The sequence below is a fragment of the Erpetoichthys calabaricus genome, chromosome 4 (assembly GCF_900747795.2).
Source record: "Erpetoichthys calabaricus chromosome 4, fErpCal1.3, whole genome shotgun sequence".
Taxonomy (NCBI): Eukaryota; Metazoa; Chordata; class Cladistia; order Polypteriformes; family Polypteridae; genus Erpetoichthys; species Erpetoichthys calabaricus.
The window spans coordinates 33,263,064-33,282,820 of NC_041397.2; the positions used below are offsets into that span (position 1 = coordinate 33,263,064).

General features: G+C 34.9%; 1 protein-coding gene across 1 annotated transcript in view; it reads right to left on the minus strand.

Moving 5' to 3' along the window:
• pds5b (PDS5 cohesin associated factor B) overlaps positions 1–19,757 on the minus strand; it is a 155,442-nt gene that overhangs the window by 67,327 nt on the left and 68,358 nt on the right. Inside the window, exons 4-9 of the mRNA XM_028799315.2 lie at positions 19,420–19,506; positions 17,953–18,050; positions 12,553–12,679; positions 8,918–8,998; positions 3,619–3,759; positions 3,181–3,296 (exon numbers count right to left, since the gene is read on the minus strand). Of these exons, the coding sequence (XP_028655148.1) occupies positions 3,181–3,296; positions 3,619–3,759; positions 8,918–8,998; positions 12,553–12,679; positions 17,953–18,050; positions 19,420–19,506 (650 nt within the window). The remainder of the gene's footprint in view (positions 1–3,180; positions 3,297–3,618; positions 3,760–8,917; positions 8,999–12,552; positions 12,680–17,952; positions 18,051–19,419; positions 19,507–19,757) is intronic.

Here is a 19,757-nt window from a genome sequence, read left to right on the forward strand (position 1 = left end):
ATATTAGAGGGACAACACTGGCACGATTGTTTGGTGACAAAGTGAGATAGTCTAGAATCTAGAATCGGGGTACTCAATAGGCGGACTCCGGTCCGCATCCGGACCCAAATACGGTTAAATCTGGACCGACGCCAAAACAAACATGCAAATGTAATCATAATCCAAATGAGTTCTCAATGAAGTGCGCAATTGTGATTCCGCGCGATATGTCTTTGAGGTTTCTACTCGGTTTGGTTGCTACATCTATGTCCAATCACAGCAGTTGTAACAGTATCGTTCCTACTACTCCCCGCCTCCCCCCCAATACTCGCTCGCTCATTCACGGCAGCCAGATTTATGTACCGGTCACGTGCTCTGGGTCAGGCCGGTGAACAGGCAGTCTCATCACTCGCAGGCAGTGCAAATTTAGATAACTGATTTTTTTTTTTGCTGACTGAAAGTGAAGATGGCTGGCTCAAGACAGTACATTGATAAGAAAAGAAAAGTTGATTTTGAAAACCGCGAATTTAAGAGTGAGTGGACAGAAAAATATGCGTTCGTGCTCCCCGTGGGAAGCAGAAAACCAATGCGTTTAATCTGCAACGAGACGGTAGCAATAATCAAAAGTGGTAATGTGAAACGCCATTATGAAACCAAGCATGCACATTTCGAACAAAATTACCCTCAGAACCCAGAGGTAAGGACCATAAAAATAAACCAGCTGAAATCATCATATGAAGCTACAAGCAGTGTAATAGTTAGATCAGCCACACAACAGGAGCGGGCAACAGAAGCCTCACTTAGAGTAGCATGGGTCCTGGGAAAAAACAAGAAACCCTTCTCTGATGCTGAAGTAGTCAAAGAGTGTATGAGTGAAGTGGTGACTGCTCTGTTTGAAGGGACTCAAAAGGATGAAATAATCCAGAAAATAAACCAAATACCCTGTTCTGATTCCACTGCTGCAAGACAAGCTGAAATACTCGCTGATGATTTGCTTGAACAACTTAGTTCTGCTATAAAAAAAGCCAAATTCATTTCATTGGCTGTGGATGAATCAACTCATGGTCTTTGTCAGATTTTTTGATGAAGAAAAGGGAGAATTTCATGAAGATGTTTTGGGTCTCACAAACCTCCATGGACACACAAGGGGGGATGATATCTATGAAGCAGTGACACAGATGCTTAGAGACAGAGCGATAGATCTGAAGCATGTTGTTTCCATTGCTACTGATGGCGCACCATGTATGATTGGGAAAGAGAGGGGATTAGTGTCACGCTTGAGAACTCACCACCCTGACCTCATGGCATACCACTGCATAATTCACCAGATGGTTTTGTGTGCCAGCCTTGGAGAAAGGTACTCAGAAGTCATGACAACAGTCATGAAACTGGTCAATTATCTGAGAGCATCCTCTGCTTTGCAACATTGTTTATTGCGCTCATTTCTAATAGAGGTGAATGCAACATTTGATGATTTGCTCCTTCACAACAATGTCCGGTGGCTTAGTAAAGGCAAGGTACTGGAGCGTTTTTGGGCACTGCGGAAAGAGCTGGAGACATTTCTGTTGGATCAGAAGAGTGCAAAAGCCAAACCGTTTGTGGATTTCATGAAGAATGACGAGAAAATGGAAATTGTTGCTTTTCTAACGGACATTACTTCCCATCTTAATGACCTTAATATGAAGCTCCAAGGCAAAAACAGCACAGTGTGTGACCTCATGTTAGCTGTCCGTGCTTTCCAGAGGAAGCTGGAGGTGTTCAAATGTGACTTACAGCAGGACCTGCTTCACTTCCCAAGACTTTTGGATCAGACTGCAGGAAAACATCACCATCACAATTATGCTGAATTCCTGGACAAGCTGATTAAAAATTTCCAAACTCGCTTTGAAGATTTCCCTTTGGGAAAACAAGTCTTGCTGTGCATCGAAAATCCATTTCTTGTCAAAAATATTGCAGAATTCTCAAATGAAGCCACAAAAGTCTTCCAATGGGCCAGTGCTGCTTCTCTGCAAACAGAGTTAATTGAGCTACAAGAAAACCTAGCACTGCAGGAATCTCACTGTGACCTTGTCACCTTCTGGACAAAGATGGTTACTGCGGCAGGTGTTCCTCTCCTGCAGAAGATGGCCCTTCAAATTCTTACAATGTTTCCTTCAACGTACTGCTGTGAATCTGCCTTTTCCACTATGAACATGGTGAAAAACACATACCGCAACACCCTCACCAATGAATATTTACATCAGTGCCTCCGCCTTGCCCTCACACCTTTTATGCCCAAGTTCAAACAACTGGTGGCACAAAGAAGGTGTCACCTTTCACACTAAAAGGCCTACCATGTCATTTTTTTGTGTATAGTTCTAAAGTTTGGAGATTGCCTTTTTTTTGGAGTTCTCTATTTGGAATTTGACCGTCACTTTTCCGGACCTCAGACTGAATGGAAATTTAGTAAGTGGACCTTTCAAATTTATATTTGAGTAGCCCTGGTCTAGATTGAGATGGTTTGGACACATGCAATGAGAGATGAGTGGTACACCATGAAAAGAATGTTGAGGGTGGAACCACCGAGCAAGAGGAAAAGAGGAAGGCCAAAGAGGTGGTTTATGGATGGGGTGAAGGAGAACATGAAGGTAGTCTGTGTTGCAGAAAATGATGTGAAAGACAGGGATAGATGGACATAGATGACCCGCTGTGGCGACCCCAAAATGGCAGCATCCGAAAGAAGATATAGTTTGTATGTGTGTGTATTTTATATATATATATATATATATATATATATATATATATATATATATAAATAAAATTTATTATTATTATTATTATATATATATATATATATTACATACAGATTGGTATTGTTGACTATTTAAATGGAGTTTGCACATTTTCCCATATCCACATAGATATCCTGAATGAAAAATGATCTCCTTCTATATCACAAAACATGTGCATGTTAAATTATTTGATCTTCAGGTTTTTGGTTTTTTTTTTGCTTTCTGATCAATAAAGAATCATTTCACTCTCTTGAAAACCATGTCATGAAACAAGTGTGCTTAGAAAACTAACAAAAACAAAAAAAAAAAAATCACACTCCTTTATCTGTCTTATTCTAATATGCAGGGGGTCCTACTAATGCATTTGCTATAAATCATACATGCACTTTTATTACTTTCAAGAATGCAGGTATAATAATTTTACTCCTACCTTCCAAGATAACACTGCCAGAGAGGTTTGTTTTGAGCTGCTAATTCAGAATCCTTTGCCCCAAACATTTTTGCTAGCAATTTAACCACTTGTAAACGTTCATCATTATCATTGCTCTAGGAAATAAAACAAATTATAATTTAAATTTTTCTAAATAAATCAACATAAAGTTTATGAAAGCACAGGAGCAGAGTGAGTAATACTACTGCCTGAATTGGATTTTAACAGGTTAAGGAATTTTATTTAAATCCATGTCAAGTAAAAAGCAAAGTTTTTTTCAACTTTCGTACTTTAGTGCAACACAAAAGATTTTAATACACCAAATCAGATACAGTCTGAAGTCAGTGAAGTCTATCAAATGTTAAAATGAAAAAATAGGTATTACTCCTGTCAAAAGTTAAAGTTGTTCCCCAGATACAATGAACCAAGAAGGCTTACCTTCAACTTAAACTCTAGCTGTGGCAGAACAGAAAGTAAAAGGTGACTGTCTATATTATACAGCTCCAGAATAAGATCAAATACATGTTCAGAGAGGTCACTAACAGATGTCTTTCCCAACATCAGCACTTGGTTGAAGAACTGAGAATAGTAAAAAGAGGCAAATAATGAAACACTATCAAATTACACACAAAAAGACCACATTAAATATTTTTAAAAAAAAGTTTCACATTTTTATTTAACCATGGAACGAGAATGTCTATTTCTCTACTTGGCGACTGGAAAACTATAAACCTTAACAAATGACAAGGTTTTGATTTTTTTTTATTAGGTTTTTTTTTTCCCCCTCAGTCAAGGATTTTTTTTTCTTTGACAGAAAATGAATATCAAAATTATAAAGCATGTTTTCATCAATTTAATTCTAAGCAGTAGCATAAATATTTTCTCACCTAATACAGCATGTTATTATTATATTACAATCATATAATACATAAAAAACATAACTTACGTTATATTATTTGTTCACATTATTGTCATTAAAATATTTGTTGTAAACAAACTAATCATAAAATGCTATTAGCAGATTTGTTCAAAAGACTTACTTCTTTCCACCTGCACTGGAGAAAAGTTTCTTTGTCAAAAGCTATGATGCTCTCTCTGAGTTTTTAGAACCACTTGTGTATTATTGATTGAAAGTCTTATATAACACATAAATCATATCTTAGAAAAGTGAATTGTCATTCTGCACAGTTATAAGGCATAAATAAAGTGCACTTTTTCCAGTAAACTCATTAGTGCTTGACATTGTATTAGATGGCTATCTGTTGACCATTTCAGAACAGTTCTGGGAGTATCTGGGAGTTACATAAGAATGCAAGATATCTGACAAATGAGAGGAGACAATTCAGTCCATTAAGCCTATTTTATTAGCTAATAGCTAAGCTGTCCCAGTATCTCATCCAGATTTTTCTTAAAGGTTGTCAAGGTTTCTGCTTCAAATACATGTCTTGGTAGTTTATTTTCCCACAACTCTTTGTGTAAAACAGTGCTTAATGGCTTCAATTTTAAATGCATTTCCCCTTAATTTTCACTGATGTCCTCAAGTATATGATTCACCCTTAAGCAAAAAGAACGTTTCTGGATCTACTTTACCAATGCCTTAAAAAATTACAGTTACAAGAAAGCACAAATATCAGTTTTCTCTGATGGAAAGCACTGAACAAAATGCCAATATATGACCAACTCTTCACCTATTTCTACCTAGCATAGTTAATATCCTCTTTAATAAAACCCCTGTGTGCGTTTCAGTGTCCGTGAGTGTGCGTCTTCTGGTGAAGTGCGCATGCGCGGGGCACGGTGCGACGCTTTCAAAGCAGATGCTTCAAAGGCCGCCTGACGCGTCACACAAGACAGAGAGGGCGGGACCTATAAAATATCGCGTGGCCAATCCAATCGGATTTCGGTAAATGAGGCAAGACCTAAAACAAAAAACACGAAAAATTCAATCGGGTACTGAGACGCGGAGACCAGCTTCCCCATTGTTGTGCAAGTGTTCACTCTGAGGATGTCAGATTTGTGATTAAGAAGCTTGGCCTGGTAAAGTGTAAAGTGTCAGTTATTGAAGGGGTTTTCCTAAATATACAAATTTTCATGATATTACAATACGATGACTTTTAAAAGTGGATTTATTTTCGCACACATTACATCAGTTGCTGGGGAGAATCTGCTGATTGCCCACTGTTGTGACAGAAAATTAAACACATATTACGGACAGCAAAGCCAGTATTACTGTCAGAGAAAATTACAGGCATTTTACGGAAAAAATGTAATGAGGTAAAAGGTCCCTTGCCATTTAATACAGACTGTTCCTACTAATGTTTATGGACTACTGTTCTAGCGCCCGTTATTGTAATGGGCTTAATGTCTAGTAGTTAAATATCCATCCAAAATTCTTGCTCCTGTTACAGAGCATTCCTATAATTATTAACAAATAATTTTTTATCCTCATCTATTTAAACAAAACATTTTAAAATCAGCAAAACAAACACACAAATGAAGAATGTAGCATGGCACTACCTTACTTCAAGCTATATTACTGTGTTGCAAATATTCATAATTTAAGATAATGTAAATAATTACTCAGAGCTGAATATGCTCCTGCCTGGTTCGAGATGGAAAAAAAAAAGTCCTCTCTGTATGCTCTGATCTGTGCTCTGTTCTTTAATGATTATCACCAATTTACTAACAATCAGATTGTGCTTCACTCCAATGTTGAAGATACTTTAAGGAAAAGCCACTGCTGTCTGCTGTCCCATTTAAGGATAACATAGCATTTGATCCCTCCCTCAACTATATGATAATTAAGTCTTGGAAGATACTAGGTATTTACACCTCAGATATCATTATATTGTTTAATATGTTTGCACTTTTGATCAGCTCTGTTGTAAATATGGAATTCCCTCAACAAACTTATTTTTCTATTTACAACTTAGGAACTTTGTTAAAAAAGAATTTACCTAACTTCCCTAATCAACCATAAATTCACATGCTGAAAAATATTTTAACTAGTACAGAGAGGAATATTAGCAGCATTTCAGGACTTTACCAAAAATTGGCACAGTGCTCACTTCTAGACCAACTTTGACAATAATGGGAAAGAGGTCTCTCTATCAATATCTCAGATAAGGAGTGGAACTTGATAATTTAAAACATTCATTCTACTACAATTTGTGCAAAATACCTTGGAATTCAGCTGGAGAAAATATATCAGGGACTAGACCACAATTGTGAAAGATGCCAGATAAGCTTTGCATTGACACGTTTTTGCTTCCTGCATATCTTTTGATTTCCATTTACCTCAGCTTCTCCTTTAAGTACATCTTTCTTAGTCTTTTCATTATTAAATTGATCTTAATTAACTTTACATTGAATTTATAACGTTATGTTTATTAATTATGTTCCTTGCTTACACATATATACAACACTTTGTGAAAAAGGCTCAATAGATAAACTTTTCTAAGAAACTAACATACAGTGTAACAGAAAAAATCATAAATTACATATCTGTTTCACACTTAAATGTAATGTTTGGCTATGGATTTAACATTGCAAAAGTTTACATTTATGTAGTTAGTATTTTTCATCACTTTCGGTCACAAAAAAGGTTACTTTTGTCAATTTGGCTAAAATGAATAACTAGTATTTTGCAATGAAACAAATCCAAGTTTCATTTTAAAGATAAATACTTTCATTTTAGAATTCACTTCAACAAAAATACAGCTATGCTTATGTTTTTCTGTCTTATTTCCCAGGGCACTGCTCACAGTATGGCACTATATTTTGCATAATGTGGCATTTTCAAGAAAATAATTTATTATAGATGTAAATAAACATCAGATTTTTTTGTTGTTTCTTTTTGTTTATGCAATTGTAAACTAGAAGTTAAATTGTTTTCAGCAATTCTAGGGTCAAATGAGGATGGCAAGATTACAAAGAACATCATTATGAATTGATTATAGATAAAGCTAAAATTGAACAAAGACAGTAGGTGATCAACTGGTATATCTGCCCACGATTTCAGACAGGGCAGAGATGTTTGGCGAGAAATGAACCACCAAAAAAGCAAACCATTCCATAAACACTTAAGCACTGGTCACCCTTTTGGAGTTGTACAGTATAACTTTACAGAAGACACTTCTCTTAATTATTTAAGGACATGATATTAGTATGTCTGCAGTTAATGGCCCACCTTATCCATACTTCCATGTCTAATACTGTTAATAAGTTAAATACAGTGAACAATGTTAAATAGATGACAACAAAACAGTCTTGGGTATTACAGGTAGACACCTCTTAAGGTTTTAAGCCTAATCTAGCACATCAGTTGGTTTCTATTGGTCCTTTCAGTGAAATGGGATACACAAAGGACTAGAATCCGCTCTCGCACAAGTATGCTTTTGCAAATGACAGCAAGGATTTGATTGCCTTCCCCAAAACAGTGGAATTCTCTGTGCCTCTCTCCAATCAGAAATCATGCAAAGTTAAATTTTTATATGACTTATTTCTTCATCGCTTGATGGTTCTATCATCTTTTCTGTTTCTTTACTTATTTTGTGAGGAAATTGTCTGTAGTTTAAATCTTCAGTAGTAGAAAATTGTTCTCAAATCCAGAAGTACATATACAGGACAGATCTTCACAAAAATATTCTTTGAATTCAGTAGCCCGGCTATTAACAGTGTTCTTTTGGAAAGAATGCAGGATCAGGCTACAATTCATTTTCTCTTTTAAAACCTTGTAGTGTGTGTGTGTGTGTGTGTGTGTGTGTGTGTGTGTGTGTGTGTGTGTGTGGTGGAGGGGAGGTTCTTCTTTTTTACTCCTCTGGCTGCTACAGAAAGTTTTCACTATAAAGCTTTCATATTATTGTGGACAACAAACTGAATTATGGGAAGACCCTCAAAGCTCCTGTTGACTTTTTTTAAGGGAGTGGTCTGTCAATGAAATGGTCTCTCATTTTTAGCATGTAGTGAGACAAACATATTTGGACTTCACCAAATAACTTAAAAATCATTAACAAGGAGTTCCCCCTGAATAACCACCATACTTCAAGCTTATTTTACTAGTTTATGTTCAATACCCACCTCTTTACAAAGAAGATAAAAGGTGAAATTATACTTCATTAAAGCTAAAAGAGTGAAAAGGCTTTATTGCCTCACACTTTGAGGGATTTTGATACAAATGCTACAGAACACAGAGAGGAGATGCCGTGTGGGTGTTTTTAAAATATCAGCAAAGGTTATCTTATTTACTTTCATACAGTCATCTATTTCCTGGAATATTTTGCTTGATGCTGTTAGGCCAAGTAATTCTTCATTTAATCAAAATTTGTAAATTTAATTTTTTGTGTAGTATTTAAATCTAAATGTAAAACTAATTGAGTCTGTTTTACCTTATCTTCGAATACAGTTCTGATCAGGTGGGGTAATAAAAAAAAATTAAAAAATAAATAAAAAAACACCCTTTAAAAGAAATCTTACAAAAAAATAAAAATTACCAAACAGCACTCATTTACTTGTCATAATTATGTAAAATGCTTTTGCAATTAAATTTAAACACTCTATATCTGTTTGGGTATCTTGACTACTATAAAATTAAAATATTTCACCATTCTTGAGTAAGAATTAATATAATTAATTTCAATCTGAGCATCAACAATTCTTAAAATGTACAATAAAAATAAATAGAAATTAGAAATCATTAGTAAACTCAAACCAGTTAAATGCAGTTACAAGGACTTCTTACATTAGTGATGTAAGGTTCAATGGCTTGCGCTGTCCTCTTCAATAATGCTTTTGCTAGGTCATAAGCTTGTTTGTTTAAGTTCTAAAAAGGAAATATGAGAAAAAAATTTTAATACAAGGATCATAAACAACATTTTACATTAACACACACAACCAAGGTGTAAAAAAAAGTTAAAGAAATCTGAAAATACATTTACATAAGGCATTTACAGTTATAATAGCTATTAAAAACACATTTCAGACTGACTGTACTATACATGTCCCAAGCATATTATATCTGCACATTGGGGTAAAGGTCTTATGACTATACACCCGATAGTTTCAGTTGTTACATATAGTTCAACCAACTTTACAATAGTGGCCAAAAGTGTAATTTCTTGGACTATGTGAAAAAGATGTTAGATTAAAAGTTTCTGCAAACATTGAGATAAATTAAGAGATCTGGAATATAAATCAAGCACTTGCAACATTTGAGTAACAATATTCAGGCGGTGGAGTGATTTCCTAGATAGAAAGAAATTGTCAACTAATGAAAAGCAGAACAAAAGCTAAAACTGCTGCCTAAAAGATTACGTCAAAAAATTGCACAAATTGATTGACAAGTATTTTAAGCACTAGAATAATCATCTACAATGAGAAAAAAAAAAACTGCAAAAAGGAAAAGATCCAAACCCAAAGGATCTTGTAGGCAGAAAAAAAAGGAAAACTTTCAAAATTTTTAAAACAATCCTTAGAGATTATGTACTGTTACTGGTAAGCTTTCAAATATGAAGCACACACTTTGAATATGGGCCTCTTTCTACTCTACTCTTTCTTTGCACACAATCAGTATAGAAGAGTTTTATGTGAAAGATAGTCTGAGTGAAATCAGTCTTTACAGTGTCAACAAGATTGATTAGTCTATCTTGAGCAAAGTTAATCATCATGAAAATGTAGTTTGAGGTACAGATCATCTACAAAAACAAAGTTTATAAAGTTCTAAAGTTTAAAAAAAACATTCACACTCTCACACCACAAGACGTATCTTCCCCCAATATTGTTTAACATTGGACCTTTTATCAATAGCAATACAGCTGGCTGAAGACTAAATTTATCTTTAATAAATGGCTTATTGTAAAAGCAGCACAGAAATGGTCTAGTGACATATACTTCAAATGTTAACATAAGTGCATGCCCAACAATATTTTATCCATGTTCAAATATATTCAAACAAATACCTATTTTAAATATAAAACAATTCTTATGTTGCTGTAGAAACTGTCAAGGGTCTTCAAATGCATTTTAATGGTTTAAAAGGTGAAATATGTTGTCTCAGGGGTTTTTCACATTTGGAAAAAAATTGACAAGAATAGGTTGTTTAGCCCAACAAAGTTCACTAATCCTGTCCACCTAATTCCTCCAAAATAACAGTTTTGAAAGTCCCCTGGGCTCTACTGCCTACCACAATACTTAGTAACTTATTCCATGTGTGTATAGCTCTCTGTGTAATAAAAACTTCCTAATGTTTGTGAAACATTCACCCTCATCCAGTGTCTAACTGTGCCCCCATGTTGTTGTTGAACTCATTTTAAAGTAACAATCTCAATCAACTGTACTAATTCCTTCCATAATTTTAAACATTTCAGTCATGTTACTTCTTAATCTTGGTTTGCTTAAACTGAAAAGGTTCAACTCCCTTAATCTTTCCTCATAACTATTCCCTCATAACTATAACATAACTATTCTCTGCAGCCCTGAAATCAACCCAGTCGATTTTCTCTGGACTTTTGCTAGTGCTGGTAGGTCTTCTTTGTAGCCTAAAGACTAAAACTGCACACAGTACTAATGGTGACTCCTCACTAGTGTGTTATAGAACTTAAGCATAACTTCTTTTGACTTCTACTCTAAATATCATGCTATATAACCTAACATTCAAATTTAACATACAGTAGCTTTCTTAATGGCTTGTGAAATTGATAATGAGGAGTCCAGTATGATTCCTAGGTCCTTCTCATAAGCAGAACTTTCAAGTTTCAGACCTCCAATTGTGTATTAAAATTAAACATTTTTACTTCTTACATGTGATACCTTATTGTTACTTATATTAAATTTCATCTGCCACAAATCTGCCTAAGGCTATCGTATACTATCCAAGTCCCTCTACACTGATTCAACAGATTCCAGATTATCTGACAATCCATCTATCTTGGCATCATCTGCAAACTTAAAAAGTTTGTTGTTTATTCCTATCAGTATCATTTACCTGTATTAAAAATAGCTGCAGCACCAGCACTGAACCTTGAGGGAAACCACTCTTAACATCACCCAATTCTGTTAAGGTGCCTCACACCTGTTTCATGTCTTTTCTCCAATTTTGTGCCTATCTACACATTACACCATGAACTCAGTCTTTTTACTTTCATACTCAACCACTCAAGTGGGTACTTATCAAATGCTTTCTGAAAATTCAGATGAATAATGCACTACTCTGGTCAAATCTTTTCATTGCCTCCTCACATAAATTCAGCAAGTTAGACCTCCTCCCGTCTGAACCCATGTTCACTAAAACTCCTGCCATGTGCTGCTCAATCTTCTCCTTAATAATTCCTTCTATGAATTTACATGTGATGCAGGTTACTGAAATATAAATTCTTGGACCTGCCTGATCACCCTTTGTATAAAACAGAAAAATATTTTCCATTTCCAGTCCTCAGGAATTTACCCAGAATGCAGTGTCTTTTAAAAATATGAATCAAGGATTTATAGTAGCACTCCTTATGCATACATAGATAAATGATATCTTGTCTTGGTAATTTGTAAGATTTCAGCCTTTTTAATCTAAGTAGTACTTCTTCTGCAATTACCTCCTTAGTTGTCCCTGTTAAAACTGGGAGATTATCCACTTCCTCACACGTGAAAACTTCAGAAAAATGCAAGCTCAGAGGATTTGCGATTTCATAGTCTGTGTATTTTAATTCTCCCTTACTATTCCTAATTCACTTCACCTCGTTATTGACAGTTCTTTTACTACTGAAATACTGAAAGAAAATATGTATCATAGATCTGATACTTATTTGTTAATAGTGATACAGTTTCAACTTTAAAGTGAAAGAGGAAAAGTTGAATAACTATTTTCAATATACTGGTGATAAAAGTCATAATAACTAATATCTAAAAACAATTAAATAATCCATATTAAAGGATATATGTGATTCCCTGACCTTTTTTCACAGTGCAACAGATGCTCACTAGTCCTAGTGTCACAGTGCAACTGATGCTGTAAACAATATTTTTTTAATCTAATTAGATTTCCTGAAGTTTTGTGCCAAATAAATACAGAGTTTTACAATTTTTAACTCTTTCATTATTTGCTGCACATCATTCTAAAACTGCCATATATTACAGCCCAGTCATTATCAAAGCTAAAGTATAACTTGCTGCCTCAGCCATTAGATATATATTTAGGAATCTCGGAAACAGCAGAACCGAGCTGGATATTTAAAGTTAATGAGAGTACATGTAAAAATGCAATGCATCACTACAGACAATATACAGACAATATACTAACCTGCCAACACAGCCCAATTGGTTACACATAAATAAATATAACAAAGTATTCATAATAATAAAATGATATAAACAGTTTAAACTACTTACTTTATGAGCAGGCACCAGATTTACAAGAATTGTATCAAGGAGTTCCTGTGATACTGTATCCCCTTCACAAATGATAGAACTCATGAGATCTACCATGTGCATGTGAACCTTCTGGTTATGGCCATTGCTGGAACAGATAATAGAGAAAATTATGAAAAGTTAAGATTAAAGTGTATTACACTTGTTTCAGCGACAGGATGGTAGCTCAATATGTAGTATAGCCACTTTGTTAATTGCACCATACAGAGTATGAATGCTGCTAGTTTTTAATATTGCAATTTACACATTCTCATCGCGTCATGGTGAGTTTTCCTCCACCATCCCTAAAAACATTCCCAGGTTCTGAACTGCTTCTTGCCTTGATGCCCCCTGATGGCAGGACAAGCTGTAGCACCCATAACCCTGAACTGGATTAAGCAAATTGGAGAATGTTACGCTATTAATCATTCTAGGTTTTAACATGCTCTTAGGATCCAGCTTCCCACAAGGTTTGAGAACATTCGATACTAAAAGTTTTCAAAAGACAAGATTCTAAGCTGTGGAACAATTTTTATTTCACACGGTGAAATTTATAGTTAAATTATCACTTCATTATTAGTTTCACATCAAAAAGAAGCTTGTTTTGTAAAAGAATCAAAGATAAACTAGATCTTAAAACAGTCCCAAAGACTTTTCAAACCTAGTTTTGATTCATATTTAATGAATGACAGGCGGCACAATGGAAGAACTGCTGCCTCACAATAAGACAACAAGGGTTCATATCTGCCTGCATGAAGTTTGCATGTACATGTGGGGTTCCTCCAGATGTTCCACTTTCCTTCCATAGTTCAAAAACATACAGATCAATTGAACTGGAGCTGCTTCTATCTAATGTGTGTTTGCACCCTTTGATGGACTGGCACCCTGTACAAGTGGTATTCCTGCTGTGTGTCTCATGATTGCTAAGAAAGGCTTTTGCTGCCCTGCGACCCTGTCCTAGATAAATGGGTTAACACTAGAATTACCAGAGTCTACGAAAAAACTCGTAGATCCGGCCCACCTTAAAACCGTTCTCACCTCTCTTTTGTCTTCTAAATGTGCCGATTAAGAGGAGCAGCGAGCAGCCGGCTATTCCATCCCCCACCATCGCAGAACGTTCACTAAGTTTTCCCAGCTCATGCCTTGTTTGATTACCTGGGAGTGACTGAACTGCTGGAGTTTTAGAATAGAAATAATAGATCGCTATTTGGAATACATGCATTTCATGCGTGTTCCATTTCTACAGTAATCTGTGTAAACACATTGCTAAAACAGAAACTTTTTCATATTTTAGTAATAAATGTTACAAAATGTAGGCATAAACTATAGAATGTGTAAAGCCCGAGTTCCTAAGATCAAATAAACACTTCCACAAAAGCTTCACACACCATATAACAGCTTCCGTGGCGTAGCGCGCTAAGATTTGCCTCTCAGACCGAGTAGCTTTTCTCTGCCTCACAAACATGAGTTCAATTCCCCGCTGGGGATAAAGTGTTACTTCTTTTTTTTCTTTTTAACCTCAAAACGGACATAAAATTTGTAAATTGGTATGCACTGTCAGTTAATGAGATCGTTATATTTTCATGTGGGATGCCATCCATCCATCCATTTTCCAATCCGCTGAATCCGAACACAGGGTCACGGGGGTCTGCTGGAGCCAATCCCAGCCAACACAGGGCACAAGGCAGGAACCAATCCTGGGCAGGGTGCCAACCCACCGCAGGAATGTGGGATGCTCCTTTTAAAATATTTTTTTAACAATTGAGACTGCAATTAACATGAACAACTGTCCTTATAACTTATTTTTTTCAAGATCCATAACACACAGACAGACAGAGCACTGCGTAATACAGAGACAGACAGGCAGAGATATACAAACAAACAGGGAAGGCACATGTACTGAAAGAAAAAAAAATCAACATGCGCGTTGTTTCTGCAGCACTGAATAAGCTCACCCGCTCTAACATCACCCCTCCCCCGATCTGGCTCTCTAAGTAACAGCGCAAGTACAAACGCAAACCAAGTGTAATCAAGAGTCCTGGTTCGATCCCCACTCACTCCTATATTTGCCGTTTTCAGTAGTAAGCTGCTCTTTTTGTTAATATTATACAGTACACACATGCACTTGATTTGTGTCTCTTTCTTTTTTTAAAATGTGCGTTGTAGCACTCAGCAACTGGCCACCTGCATGTTCTTGCGCACACTAAATAAGACAGCGCTATATGCAATCATCAGATTCAAATGTTAACAGTTATATAGCACAGAATGGAAATCAGCAGTTCTTAGCATTCCACCTACTGTAACTTGCTTTCTTTTTTCTTCGGTTATAGTCTTGAATAAAAGTGCACTTGTTTTGTTATACTTTTACATCAACATATGTTCCTGTGTTTGAGCTACATGGGCATGCTCAAAAAATACACGTATAATGCCATGAAAAGTGCATGCAGACACATCAGTTCACAAGCATTGGTATGACAATGCAGTCACAAGTACACTGCAGAGCTTTAGCGCGTCTTTATGTGAAAACAGCAGTATCAGATGGGGAGTGTCTGATGATTGCATATAGCGCTGAAGTTACTGCTCTTTACTATGCTTTCCTCTGCATGTCCTGGAGTACAAAAGAAACAGCATACAGCAACACGTGGGGACTGGCAATACTGGGGGAAAAAAACACGCGGTCGTATGTATCGTGATATACTGCAGAACTATAGCGCGTCTTTATGTAAAAACAGCAGTGTCAGGTGGGGGGCGGTAGGGATGGATCCTGTACGCGACTGAGACAATGAAAAGTGAATTTAAAAAAATAAAGCTAACCTTTACAAATATCATAAATTACACCGGCTGTTACAGACTGAAATCAAATGTATCCTTTTATTCTAAAATAGTGAAAATAAGAACACTTCTCAAATGGGAGTTGTGCAGGATTGAACTCATGACCTTCTGATTCCCAGTCAGCGACTGATACTGTTACGCCACGGAAGCAGTGATAGTTAAGTCATGTCAATGTCTCACACTAAGACAGGTTTTTTTGGCGGTGGCTTTTTTTTGTACCTTTTGTGAAAGTGTTTCTTTGATATTTGGACTAAAGGCTTCATACATTATATAGTTTATGCCTACATTTTGTCATTTGCTACTAGAATATTGTAAACCGTTTCTGTTTTAACAATGTGTTTACACAGATTACTGTAGAAATGCAACACATATGAAATGCGTGTGTTCCAAATAACAATCTTATTATTTCTACTCTAAAACTCCACTTCACTCCCAGATAATCAATCAAAGCATTAGCTGGGAAAAGCCTGTTTACGTTCTAAGTCGTTGGGGGGATGGAATAGCCGGCTGCTGGCAGCTTGTCTTTATCAGTACATTTAGATGACAAAAGACGCTGGCGGAGAGGTGAGAAAGGTTTTAAGAAGCGATTTAAGGTGGGCCGGATCTACGAGTTTTTTCATAGGCTCTGGTAATTCTAGTGTTAAGGAAATGGATAGAAAGAAGGATGGCTGAATCTACAGAATGCTGAGAAACCTTACAGGAACAGTCTATACAACCAGACACTTTAGCTAATAAAAATGGTCACAATTTACAACCATCACACAATGTCATCAAAGTCTGGTTATACAGTATTCTAAGGTGATTTAGTTATACATTTCTGGGTAGATATTTTTTGTGTTTCTAGAAATTCCATTCAAGCCCAAATCAAACATCCCTGATCAAACTTAAAAACATAACTTCAGTCTGAAGTCTCCTACTGATAGTGCATGTGGCATTCCCTGCTGATAGAATGGCAGTGAATTTATGAGCAATGGCTGTTTTAAAAAGCAACACCACATTTGATGCTAGCACCATTTTGACTGGCTAATTAGCTATGATGATACGATGAGAGCATTATATGAATTACTGTATATAAGGAATATCTTCACTACAGAGATATCAACTACCACTAAAATTATTGCATGTATCTGAGCATTCTTGCTTATTACATAGCTTTCAAATATTACTCATTAGCGATTGTTGTTACTTTAATAACAAACATAAAAAAAATCCAATATACTGGTTACATAGAATAATAAAAATGATAACTTGAAATTTGGGATTTATTAAATACATCTTTCCTTTCTTCCTTTCATGCCATTACACTGCAATGAAAGATCATTGGAAACCTCTGCCATGACAGCACTGAAAGACCAGTTACAGCTGCAGACACAGACACCTTTTGAAAGAGGTCTCTACATTGCTACCATTGTTATAAATTATTTTTCCTAAAGGTTTAACATTTTAAAGTTAAATGAATAGACGAGAGAAACAGCATTACCAGTTAAATAATTTTTACCAGGGTGCATGTGATAAAACAATGCAACACATATTGTAAAATGAAAATTCCACAGAATATATAAAGTCAGGCTATATATCACCACCCTTCATATCTCACATTATGTAACTTCCATATTGCCTTTAAACTATAAGAAAACTATTGCCATTTTCAAATAAATTAATAACCACTCAGATCTAGGGAATGACATAATGAATGATTAACAAATTAAATATAAAAATTAAAGTGCTAAGCACCATTACAAATATAATACTAAAAATTTCAACATGTAAAACAGTTAAATGTGAGGATAAAAACATGGAAATGAGAAGTACAATATTTTAATAAAACTAAATTTGATTTTCACTTTAGCTCACACACATACACACACTTATGAGGTGCTCCTAACCGGATTTGCGAGGTGGCAGCATTTCCAACTGCACCACCATTTTGCCTTGAGAACATTTTAATACTTCTAAATTAAATACATTCAGAAAAATAACATTGATTACTCCCAGGTACTTTAATGTATATTTTGCATATTTTAATGTATAATTTATATACTTTACATTTAAAGTCTTGAAAACTTAGAATGGTTAAAGATTTGTCATGTAGAATCTGAAATTCAGCAAGTGAGAAAAAGGCAATAAAAAAATTCAGAGATTAATAACTTTTTTTTTTTTTTTTTTAATCAATATATGTATTTTGCATCAAAACCTGACTAGAAAATTTACTGTTAATCTCTTGCAGATGCAATTTTAAAATAATTAATCTTGATCATTTTTTTACTTCCTTTTCAGTACTTAATAGCTGCAGCAAATTCTATAGACACTAAAATAAACCAAATTAAAAAGAGAAACATGAAACCACAAATTCTCTTCCAAGATGAAACAGTGAAAATTCTGCAGACCAAGCTGCTTGCACCTATAGCGTAAATTCTTACAGATTAACCTGACCAGTGCTTATAAACAGAGAGCAAACAACATTACAGAAACTTAAATTCTACTAAAGTGATGAAATCTCTTGTAATGAAAAATAAATCTTAAAGTAAGAATAAATAAACATTTACTCACTTAATTACTTGAAACAGTGTTCGGTACAGCTGTGTGAAGATCTCATTACTATCTTCCAGTTCAAAACAAATGTTGTAAGACTTTACCCAAGCAATATTCTGTACAGAATAAATTATGATTTTAGTTACAGAACACTGTATTAGTCACAACATTATTTCATCTAAAATAAGGTTTTGCATTATACAAAATTTATTTAATTAACTTAATAAAATGAAATATTTTTATTTTGAAAGCATATTTCCAATATTTTAGTGTATTTAAATTTAAAAAAGCTTTTATAACATTTCATATTTAAATATACTAATTTCTATAAATATTCAGTAATTTTAGGTTGTGCTCATATATTAAAGGCTCTTCATAAAAAAAATATTTTTTTAAAGTTTTGTTTAATAACATTGTTCAACAAATGTTTTATCACAAATACATTTTCCAGTATTTCATACAAGGTTCTGCATAGTGAAGTGCAATCAAAATGTATCAAGCACAGAGGTAAGAGTTAACCTGGTTTTGAGTAATAACCTCCAAGACAGTAACAAGTGTTGGTAATTTAAAGGTGGTTAGATAAAGAGATCCTTCTACCTAAACATCAGTCTGAGTTGTACTGAGTTATACTTTGTTAGCCATTACGGATGTAGTGAGAAGTTAAGCAAAATGACACCTTTTATTGGCTAATTAGAAACATTACAATATGCAAGCTTTTGAGGCATCCCGCTGTGTACTTGTAGAAGTAAGAACTGATGGAGAAACATGAGTTTTCACCAGACATCCGAGGAAGGAGAGGCATTGGTAAGCTTTCTTGACAAGATCTGAAATGTTTTGTGCTCACTTAAATTCATCATGGATAGTCACACCAAGAAACTCCAACCTCCTCACTTTCTCAATGGCATCCCAATACCATGGAAACATGGTTGTCATTTTGCTTCCTGAAGTCTATGACCAGCTCCTTGATTTTCCTCATATTAAGTAGAAATGCTTGTTAACCCTCTGCCACTCAAACAGATTTGATAGCAGGTATTCATTCCTCTCAAACCAATAAACGAACAGTTTTGATGCACATACTGCAAACACAGCACAAGATAAAGCTTCTTTCTGTCCTACCTTACTTTTTGAATTGACTCAACAAACAAAACTGTGTGTAATAAGCAAGCTTACCCCTTAAGAATATTACCAAGAGTGCTTTGTGGTTCAAGTCCATACATAAAGACAATATTTTTAAGACACTTCTACGCTAACAGAAATACAGAAAATCAAATTTCTCATTTCCTTTTCAATGAAAATAATTGCATGTTTTGTGTTTAACATTTTAATGTGTTTACAAGTTTCCCACTAATTTTTAGAATACTGGTAAACAGGTTTCTTGAAATCCACACCGGAACAAAAATATCCTTTACACCAGATCAACCACCACATTATTCACTCAAAGTTTATCAGCCATATATAGATATATATACAGATTGTTCTACTTACTTCAAGTAGGTAGAAATACCGGTTGAACTGCGGGCTCTTAGTATCTTCTAATCCTTTCAGTTGCCTAGTTATGAACATGAAAATATCCTAAAGATACATAACAAAATTAAATTACAAAATGATAAAACACTCAAAAATTAATAAATAATTAAATAATAAAACTAACAACATAAAGGTAAATATGCATGTTTTGCTTTAATCTTCTTGTAGTGAATCAATTATCTTTAACATAGCATAAATCAACATAAATTAAAAACCTGAGTTTTCAATAAAAGTACCGCTATCCACATTAAATGAAAAAAATGCATCAAAACACTACATGTGCCTCTGATTATTTG